The sequence below is a fragment of the Orycteropus afer genome, unplaced genomic scaffold (assembly GCF_000298275.1).
Source record: "Orycteropus afer afer isolate SDZICR_OR568_19922 unplaced genomic scaffold, OryAfe1.0 scaffold00276, whole genome shotgun sequence".
Classification (NCBI taxonomy): domain Eukaryota; kingdom Metazoa; phylum Chordata; class Mammalia; order Tubulidentata; family Orycteropodidae; genus Orycteropus; species Orycteropus afer.
In genome coordinates this window covers 2,207,112-2,218,469 of record NW_006921863.1, presented here as the reverse complement: position 1 = coordinate 2,218,469, position 11,358 = coordinate 2,207,112, and the positions used below count along the sequence as shown (strand labels likewise).

The 11,358-nt window shown below is 36.0% G+C and overlaps 1 protein-coding gene across 1 annotated transcript in view; it reads right to left on the bottom strand.

Moving 5' to 3' along the window:
* HAPLN1 (hyaluronan and proteoglycan link protein 1) overlaps positions 1-11,358 on the bottom strand; it is a 63,971-nt gene that overhangs the window by 20,506 nt on the left and 32,107 nt on the right. Inside the window, exon 2 of the mRNA XM_007950543.2 lies at positions 2,918-3,289. Coding sequence (XP_007948734.1) covers positions 2,918-3,289 — 372 coding nt within the window. The remainder of the gene's footprint in view (positions 1-2,917; positions 3,290-11,358) is intronic.

Below are 11,358 nucleotides of genomic sequence, written 5' to 3'. Positions count from 1 at the left end.
CTTTGGGCGTCCCTGAGTTGTCTCTCCTCACCTGTATCCCTGGGGCTGATATATATATATATATAGTTAGGATATGGTTTGATTAAGCAAAGTAAATATTTGGAAGGTATAAGTGAAAGCAACTTGTAAAAAACACAAAAGACATACATTTTTATAAAATGGAGATAGTAATAAAAATTTACATTTAAATGTTAAAAAAAAAGAAAAGAAAGGTCTTGAGTTTTTCGCACACTGGGGTTCTGCATTTGGCTGAGTCTTCATCTAAGTAGCCTGCCATGTTTTTTGGCAGTCTTGGGACTGTTTCTGACCTTGAACTAGTGGTCTGCTGTGTTGCTTAATAATCTTTGAACTGTTCCATTTTACTCGTCTCAACCTTTGGTTTTTCAGCCTCAGCAGCCAGCAGCTGCTGAGTGGAATAGAAGCAAGAGGCAGAGTTAAAGCCAAGCTTGAGGGTCCTTCACCCAGCCCCTAGAGCTGGCAGTTGGAACTCGGACTTCTAGCCTCTTAAACTGTAACAGAATAAATCTCTGCTTGTGTGAGACCATCCGCTTGTGGTATTTTCTGTTATAGTAGTACTAGATGATCAAAACAGTGTCTTAGCCAAACTGCAAGATTGTTGAAGAGTCCTTGGGTGTTGAAAATAATTAATGCCTTTAGATGCTAACTGAAAGGTTGAAGGTTTGAGTCCAGCCAGAGGCCCTTTGGAAGAAAGACCTGGCAATATACTGCCAAGTAATCAGCCACTGAAAGGCCCAGGGAGAATACTTTTACTTTGACATATATGAAGTCACCATGAGTTGAAATGCACTTAATGACAATGGTTACTGGTTAAGATTGTTGAATGAAAAGAGCCAAGATGTGAGAGATTTTCTTCATGGCACTTAAGATAGCACTTGTGAAATTATTTATCGATTAAATTGTTTGTTGGACAACCTTCTCTTAGCTCATATGCATATGTATTATATGGTAGGAAAGTGTTTCCAACACATCGGAAAGCTGGTAATTTGGGATTGTGCAGGGCCTAGGCAGGAAAAGTTACTTTACAGTCACCTTTTAGCTCTTCTTTTAGTCCCAATTCAGTTCCTCAAATTATATTCTTGGAGGAAATCTATTGGAGTTTGAAGTGCACTAAGCTGTGTAATGCATGCTAAATTTCTTTTTCCAAACAAAAGAAGAGCAGGCTACATGCTCAAAGCTATCAGAAAATGGTTGTATACAGCTAACATTTAGAAATATCTTGTTGTTTTTATGTGCCATCGAGTCGGACCCGACTCATAGCAACCCCTCCTTGGGTTTCCCAAGCTACTGCTTTATGGAAGTAGATTGCTCAACCTTCCTTCTGAGGAGTGGCTGGTGAGTTTGAACCACCAGCCTTCTGGTTAGCAATCAAGTGCTTTAGGCACTATGCTACCTTAGTTTCATTTTATTTATTTTATTGTTTCCTTCTATCTCTGGCAACTTATACTAGTTTCTATTTATTAAAATTTCATTTAAGAATAAATAGACGGTGACAGTAAATATAACATGTGGATTACTTAAGCTTATGCAATACTGTGATATATAAACATATAATTTTAGAAGAAAAGCTAACTTAGATAATATAATTCTACCTCTTATTTAATAGATGGGAAACTAAGATACAAGGATAAGTAACCTGCCCAAGTTACAAAACTTACACTGGTAGAGTTAGGACTAAAACCTCTTGACACTAAGAGCTTAAAGGTCTGCCCATCACCCCATGGCCCTTTAGTAAGGGAAATCATCTCTCTATTAATATTTGATGATTGGATGTTTTCTCTAAGCCAAGTACTTTTCTATCTTGTATAATACCAGTGTTCATGGATATTACGGTGAATCAATGAAAAATGAAACCATTGATGACCTGCAGTCAGGAGCCAAGTGCTACAACAAAGAGGGACAAAAGAAGGTCACTATAATGAAATTTACAATATCATAGAGTTCCTTAGCTTTTAAAGCAAATCACCATGAATGCAATGGTCTTCTATGAGATTCAGGTGGACACATCTTTAGTGATGTGCTAGTCAACCAGAAGTTTTACAAAAAGCCACAAATCGATCCTAGAATGTGAAAGGAGCTACTAGCAAACACGTACTTAAAAGTTTTATTCACATAAGGAAGGGAAGTATTCTATAATGCAGTAGAAATCATGTATCAGTGAAAAGTAATGCTGAAATTAATGAAAATAACTTGAGATTCAGGAGAGACTAAGAAAAGGAGCTTCCCTGCTGGTGGACATTGGGCAGAGGGGAAGCAGGGATTGAATAGCTTTATATACATTTTGATTTTTGAAACTAGTGAATGTTTTATATACTTAAGAAATAAAATTATCCCCAAAATGCCTTGACCATGTGGTATTTAGTGTCTAAGAGACTTAGGACCATTTTTTAAAATTAGTTCTGTACGAAAAACATTTAACTAAATCTAGAGGTTGATTGTTTGTTAAATTAAGTTTTCACAATCATTTTACTGAATAGAATTACATGTATTTTAGTTAGCAGATATTTCTTTGAAATTACTTGCCATTATTTTGAAACTGAGATAATTTTAGAAGCATAATAAAAAAGCATCTAATCTGAATTTCTCAGTAACTATGTACTGAGAACTAAATTTTGAATAACACAAAGCAGTTCTTGAACATTGTTAAGTCAGTTCCACTGCACGTTCCTACTAGTTGCAAATAACTTCAGTTTTGTGCATAACCATTGTGTGTACATTTCAAATATGAAAGCTGGAATCATAGGCAGACTGCAAAGTACAAAAGAAAAGCATGCTGTGCATGGACTTTTAGTTTCTCACATCATTTCTATGGTAACCACTAGGCATTGTTCCTCATGAAAAAAATATAAGTAATGGTTCAATATCATTTCTAAGTTTAACATGATTTATGGACACCTACCTTGTAACTCTAACGCTATCACAGCAGTACCATCTTCTAATCCTTCAATCACCTCACACTTATATCTTCCATAATCCTCCAGGGTGAGGTCTGTGATTGTCAGAGAAGCATCATTGTCACTGCCTCTCTTCAAAAACACTCTACCCTGATAGCCTCCATAGGATTTCTTATGGTATCCCATGGAAACAAACACATCCACTTCCTTGAGGTAATCTGAAGTTAGCTTGGTCCACTTAATTCTGATTTTGTGGATTCCTGAGCCAAATGCTCTAGGGTCTCGATGAAATTTACATGGCAGTGTAACATTGCCACCTCTGTGTGAGAACACCTTGGCTTGTTCTGCTTCCACAAGTAGACGGGGGCCATTTTCTGCTATAATTCAAAAGAGAAAAAGAAAATAATCAGTAATGTGCTTTAGGATTTTTTAATGGAATATGTTACATGTTCAGAATATCTGACAAAGAATAGCTTTGAGTAATTATCTTTTCTACTTTTAACCACATAGAAAGGAACTTCCACTATATATACCTCTACTATGTATTGGTCTTTTATAAAGTAGTCATGTCTTTTAAACCACTGAAAAAAGTAAGTGTGTACATTATAATAATTACTAAAAAAACTCACTGCTGATGAATCAATTCTGACTCATAGCAACCTCTCCTTGGATTTCCCAGGAGGTATCACTAGGGAAGTAGATTGCCCAGTCTTCCTTCTAAGGATTGGCTGGTGAGTTTGAACTGCCAACCTTCTGGTTAGCAGTCAGAAGAAATATTAAATATAAGACTTCATAGTCATCTAAATTTAATGATACAATACATTCTATTTATTTTTGTAGTTCCATTTTTCTTTTATACTTAAATGTCAAAAAAAAAATAGAAACAAGGTCAAGAGAAGTGACAGAGTTGCACAACCATTTTATCAAAATAAACTAACAAATTCTGATAGCTAAATTTATCTCTTCTCAGTTGAACATTCCAATAAGTCTGTATTATACTCATAGGAAAAGTATCAACCAATATGATTTACTTTCATTGCAGTTTTCTGGCCAAAGAACTCAGAATATTCTCATATTTATGGTTTATATTCAAATATAAACCAGTGATATGTCATTCTGAAGCATATCAAGCAACATTTTTGTATTTTATTTTCACACAAAGGCTACACATCTTAATAGTATTTCCAATGAATACCTTCAACAAACTCCAGAAGGTTTTTCAAATATATTCCTCAAAATTTGAATGTAAATAGTATATACACAGCTATACTTACTTTCTGATTAATCAAGTAATTGCATGCTTCTTCATTTTCTTAAATCTCATTCTACTTCCTCTCTCCTTGCCTTTTGCTATGTCTTGTTTTATATTGAACACTTCCACCTTTCAATTCCTTGGTTTTTGTTTCCCTGACTCCCTCGTCCAAGGACTTTTATTGCCTTCCAGAGAGTACCACAATATTCCAAGGCTGCCAAATCATCAGGGCTGTCGCAATCTAGACAGCCAGATGTTATTTTCAGATCTTGGCTTTCTCTGGGGTTTCCCCTGGTTATCACGTTATGCTTTTGACTTTGACAAAGTCTCTTTAGGATATACAAGATTTGAAAATGAGAAAGTGATATAAGAACTCCTGGACATATATAGTTTCTTGCCCATACACAGCTTTCAAAAGCTGCCAAATACGCTTATTCTTGGATAACTCTGTAGTCCTTCCTGCCTTAAGCCTTTAGGTACTGAATGATCCTTGGCCATGAATAATTTAAGATACACAAATCACCAGGAAAAGTTACCACTCACCTCCAGACAGATTTCAAGAATTAATTATGTAATGGCATACTTAGGATTCAGATTTTTTTTTTTTTTTGAGATCTAAAAATAGACATAGCAGTTCTATTTTTATTACATAGCAATCAAATTAGTATTTAAAAATCAACATAGCATTTCATTTATAATTCAGCCCCAATCCTCAGAACCCAGAGCTTAACACAGCCATCAACCCCCTCCTTGAACAGAAAATGAGATGAGAGAATAATAGCCTAATTTAGTATTTAATTAAAATGAATCATAAATCCAGCTCATTAAGCATTTCCTTTATAGCCTATTCTTTATCTTCTTATTTAAAACCATAGAATCTCAAGAGATGAAAGGTAAATCTATCTAAGTCTACCCTACATGTAATTTTTCACCTACAACATCCTCATTGATTGTGTCCCCAATGTTTCTAGTGTCCTCTTTCTGAGAGGAGGAAAAGATGCTGTTGGCCAGATTGGTTCAGCACTGTCTGATAGGCATGAGGAACATCTTTTACCCTGCTTCTTTGGAAAGACAGCTGGGAGCTGAGCCTCCTATGCTGTGAGGTGAGTGTAGACATGACACAGAGCTATAAGAAGTCTCAGTTTCATGATTCCTTCAAGTCATTTAGTTTGAAGTTAAAACTAATGCCCACATGCTCTGGGATAATAGATATTTAATGGTTACAAACAAGGGCTTTACTGTGATACACACCTGGTTTCCAACCTCATCTCCTCAATTTATTAGCTCTGTAGCCTTTGGCAAGTTCTATAACCCCTAATCCCCAATATCCTTATATTTGAATTGGGGAATATATATCAGAAGGAAGACTGGGCAATCTACTTCCGTAGTGATACTGCCTTGGAATCCCAAGGAGGGGTGGCTATGAGTCGGATCTGACTTGAAGGTAGTGATTATTTTTTCCTGTATGTATCTATATCTATATCTATGTATATATACATATGTAATTATAATATATATCTCTCAACTATGAGCATAAAGATTGCAGTTCAAACCAAACCAGGGGCATCTCGGAAGACAGGCCTGGTGATTTGCTTATGAAAGGTCACAGCCTTGAAAATTCTATAGGGCAGTTCTACACTGCACATATAGGGAGGGGTCACCATGAATTGGTTTTGACTCAACGTCAGCTAACAACAATAGTACATATAAAGTGCTTAAAACAATGGTTGACCAAAAGTAAGCATGCACTGATTGCTAACTGTCCCTATTGCATGGATTTTCCACATTATTTCTCAAATATGGCACTGCCTATAGTAAGTCTAATTCTGGCATATATCAACCTTACCTAGTTTCACTTATACTTACATAGTTGTGAACCATGTGAGTGAAAATATGTATATATAAAATGTTGCTTGTATTATATAGGAGAGTTGGGAATTATTGTGTAGTTTAGTGTAATCATAAGGTGTTCCAGAATGAAAAAAAGGTCTGAATATTGTATAAATTAAAGAGTTAAAGCAAAGATCAAGACCCTTGTTTAAGGGACTGAGACTTCTAATTTTTTTTCCTGTGGTTTATTGTAAAATGTCTTGTAGTATTTTAGAAGTGTAGGGCTCTGATTTTTGTAGGTACTATTTACTTAAGCTCCTGCATGGAAGATAGAAGATAATTTATGTGGTATAACATTGAGCACTGAGTAGGTACCAAAAATCCACTGACTTCTCACAAGATAATTTGATCACAAGACTTTTAGAATGTCTAAAATTCAAGTATTATTATTTCTTTTTTGGGGAAGTTAGGTAATAAATTCTAGAACTCACTAGTTGAAATTCAAAGAACACTAAGAGAGATATGTAGTATTTATTGTGCTTCTATGCAAATAATGTACGTGTTTTACAGTATTATGCAAACTATGCACCTCCTCATTCGTTTCCTATGTGCACTATACACATTATATGTAAGTGTGTTGTTATTTATGTGGGCATGTTATAAGCGAAAAAGTATGATAGTGTCTATGACTCCTTGATGCTCAATAACCTAAACCACCAGAGTGGCCTTAAAAACAAATGTTTTTTGCTTGTTTTTAGAAGATCTGCACTACCAATTATACAGCATTGAGCACTGCGGGGGCGAGAGGAGTGGTCGGTTTCAGAACAGGTAAGATGTGGAGGAACCATCATTGACCAGGGAGTTAGGAGCTCCTTTCCATTGCAGGATCTACAGTGACTTAGCTCCTTGAGTCTGGTAAATCTACCTAACGAGAACACTGAGTTTAAGATTCCCACCAGGCTTGTTCTCACAGGTAGTCATCATAGGGATTAGTCAGAAAATACATTAAGCTGGGCAGAGGAAAGCGCAGGAAAAAGACAGCAAAAAGGGGAACAAAGAGTGCTGACAACAGATTTTGCATTGTCCTTCCTAGGGTAAGTCTTGATCTTATCATTGGATTTCAAAATTGACATCAATATGATATTAATGTTTACATTAAAAAAAAAAAAAACCTGATCAACAGGATAGTTAAAAAGCAAATAAAATGAAAATATTAAAAGTAATCTTTGATCATCAGAATGAGTATTGTTTACCTTTCTTCTTTTTCTTGACAAATATATGAAAGAATAAATAAAATCTAACAACATACCTGTGTTCATTTTTCCTTTTCCTTTCAATGTGAAATGGGGCACAGAGATATTTCCAAATGCTGCTGAAGACCCTGATGATTGACTCCTTAAATAGGCTATATGTTCAAAATTGGGGGATATTAGACATGTCCAGGGAGAGACTTTTTTTTTTAATTCCAATCTATTAGTACAAAAATTCATATTCTTATTAGTGAGGGTCAACGCCATTGACTTGAAAGATCTGATGCCTTCCAAGACCACAGTTTTCTCCAGGGAAAACAGCAGGCCATGATGAGAACACTGATAGGGACTCATTGAACCACTTGGGGCCTCATTACCATTTTAAGAATTCTGCTGTGAAATCAGGAGGACATCATTCAGTTTCAGCAAGTAACAAAAGTAAGGGTGTGACCAAATAATAACCTCTGTACTTGCTTTGTAATTTAGGTGAAATCTTTTAAACAATAGGGCAGAAATAATTCCAGAGAAAACTATTTGAAAATATGGTTTCAGGCTATCACCTATTTTTTTCAGTTCTAATAAAAGCCTAATCACTTTTGGTGGTTCATAGATGAAGAAATACAGGTGATCTTATCATTGGATAAGAGGAAAGAAGTACTATGGGTCAAAATTTGTCTTTTCAAAATGAATTGTGGATTGTGCCAAATAACCAGTCTTGCCATTGACTACTTTCTTCTCTGAAGAACAAATGAAAAGCTTGTAGTGTTTTGATTTCTTAAACCAGTAACATTTTAAAAACTGAGAACCTATTTAAGATGGCTAAGAAAGATACTCAATAAGGATACAACCCATTTTCCCTAAAAAATAAAAGTAAAAGCCTGTACTTCCATTGTTTGGAGTTTTATTATAAGAGCATTTATAAATCAAATGTACAGGAAAGATAATTTTAGAATTGGAACAAAAAAGAAAAAGACTACATTTAACTTTACTAATAGCACACATCATCCCTGTACTTCTTTCTCTGCTGAGAACCAGTGAAAAGTCATCACAGGCCTTGCATGTGAACTGGATGTTTATTTAAAATTTCTCTCTGACATTCTAAACTGTTAGGCATAGACCTTATTGTCAGCTCCAAGATGAGTCATTTGGAAAAACTTCATAAGGCTTTAAAAGGACTTCCTTATTTTTATGACATTTGTTAGCACTTTGGTAAATTTGGATGTGTAAGACTATCACTTTGAAAACTGTTATTTCTTTTAAGGTAGTTGTAGCCTGCAGTAGGATGAGCAAGCAAGATGGTTTTCTATCTTTATCACTGTGCTTAGCATAGTCTACTGACATAAAACAATCTGTCTTCCTAGACATGTCTTATTTATGTTTCTCCAGCACCAATATAGTATGTGACATGTCATAAGTGTCTGTTGACTGAATGATACTAAAACAAAAAAATAAAACTACTTCCTTTCAAGTCAGTGCCAACTGGTGACCAAATGGGTGTCAGAGTAAAACTGTAATGCATTAGGTTTTCAGTGATTGATTTTCAGAACAAGATTGCTAGATCTTTTTTCCAGACACCCCTAGTTTTACTTGAACTGCCATCTTTTTGGTTAGCGGAACACCTTAACTGTTTAAACCAAGCACAGATCTCAACCAAATACTACCGGCACATAAAACTGAGCTTTCTTATAGCAGTGGATTGCTTAGCTTGCCTTACACTAGGTTATAACTCTAACATTAAAAACTTTATAAAAATATTTAAGTGTACCGAATAACAATATTTACATGTTGTTTATAGGTGCCATTAAGTCTTGCTAAAAAGTGAGGATAAGAAAGGTAACTTTCATATGATGTTGTTGTTGTTAGGTGCTGTTGAATCACCTTCAAATCATAGCAAGCTTATGTAAAACAGAATGAAACACTGCCCAGTACTGTTAGCCTCACAATCCTTGCTATACCTGAGCCCATCGTTGCAGCCACTGTGTCAATCCATCTTGTTGAATGTCTTCCCTTTTTTTGCGATCCTTCACTTTACCAGGCATGATATCCTTCTCCAAGGAATGGTCCCTTCTGACAACATGACCAAAGTAGGTGAGATGAAGTCTGGTCATTCTCCCTTCCAAGGAGCATTGTGAGTGCACTTCTTCCAGGACAGACAGATTTATCTATTCTTCTGGCAGTCTGCAGTACCTTCAGTATTCTTTGCCAACACCACAACTCAAAAGCATCAACTCTTCTTTGGTCTTTCTTATTCACTGTCCAGCTCTCACATGCATATGAGGCTATTGAAAATACCATGGCTTATGTCAGGGGCACCTTAGTCTTCAAAATAACATCTTTGTTCTTTAACACTTTAAAAAGGTCTTTTGCAACACATTTGCTCAGTGCAATACATCATTTGATTTCTTGACTGCTGCTTCCATGGGTGCTGACTGTGGATCCAAGTAATATGAAACCTTTGATAATTTCAATCTTTTCTCCATTTATCATGATGCTGCTTATTGGTCCAGTTATGAGGATTTTTGTTTTCTTTTTGTTGAGATATAATCCATACTTGAGACTGTAGTCTTTAATCTTCATCAGTAAGTGCTTCAAGGCATTTTCACTTTCAGCAAACAAGATTATGTTATCTGCATATGACAGGTCATTAATGAGTCTTCTTCTAGTCCTTCATATAATACAGTTCCTTGGATTATTTGGTCAGCATACAGATTGAATAATTATGGTGAAAATATACAACCCTGACACACATACTTTCAGATTTGAAACTATGCGGTATCCCCTTGTTCTGTATGAGTGACAGTCTCTTGGCTTATGTAGTTTCCTCAATGAGCACAATTGAGTGTTCTGGAATTCCTATTCTTTGCAATGTTATCCATAATTAGTCATGATCCACACAGTTGAATGCCTTTGCATAGTTAATGAAACAGGTAAACATCTTTCTGGAATTCTTTGCTTTCAGCCAAAATTCATCTGACATCAGCAATGATATCCTTTACTCCATTTTCTCTTCTGAACCCAGCTTGAATTTCTGGAATTTTCCTCTCAATATATTTCTACCATAGTTTTTGAATTATCTTCAGCACAATTTTACTTGCATGTGATATTAATAATATTGTTAGATAATTTTCACATTCTGTTGAATCATTTTTCTTTGGAAAGAGCACAAATATGGATCTCTTCCAGTCAGTTGGCCAGGTAGCTGTCTTCTAAATTTCTTGGCATAAATGAGTAAGCATCTCCAGCACTGCAACTGTTTGTTGAAACATCTAAATGGATATTCTGTCAATTCCCGGAGCTTTGTTTTTCACCAATTCCTACAATGCATCTTTGACTTCTTCTTCAATACCTTGGTTCTTGATCATTTGCTACTTCTTGAAATATTTCAACACTGACCAGTTCTTTTTGGTACAGTGATTCTGTGTATTCCTTCCATGTTTTTTCATGCTTCCTGCATTATTCAGTATTTTGCCTATAAAATCCTTCAATAATGCAATTCAAGTCTTGAACTTTTTCCTCCGTTTTTTTAGCTTGTGAAATGCCAAGTGCATTTAAAAAGAATACGTTACATTAGAAGTGCTCTTATTGTACCTTTGTGGTGTAATAAATTACTTAGTGTGGCTTTTCTACCCATAAGTCTTTGTAAAGTCCAAGGTGGGATTTTCTATGAGCAACTGAGGAGCTCCTGACTGCTGAAGTTGTCCACCTGGAGTATTTTTGTTGGGAGTGGCACAAAACAATGTTCTGGGAGGTTCCCACTCTCTCAGCTGCTTAGAGTTCTGATGCTATGATTGGCTAGTTTGACCACCCTGGTGGGCTCAAAAAGAGGCCTCTTAGAGGCAGAACTCTCTCTGATTGCTGGTTGAGGAAGACGTGCTGCTAAAAAGGACACATGCTACTGAAAGAGGCATGTGCTGCTGGGAAAGAGATGCAAGAGACACATATTGCTGAGTGAGACACTGAGGGACCAGCACTGCTGGGAAAGAGACTGTGAGAGACTGTTGCTGAGGGACGGTGGGCTGGGAGAGAGACTGAGCATTTTTTCCGGAACTTGAATTGTAGCCTGTGGTGCTTCCCTAATAAACCCCATAATCCGTGAGTTCTGTGTGGCCACTGC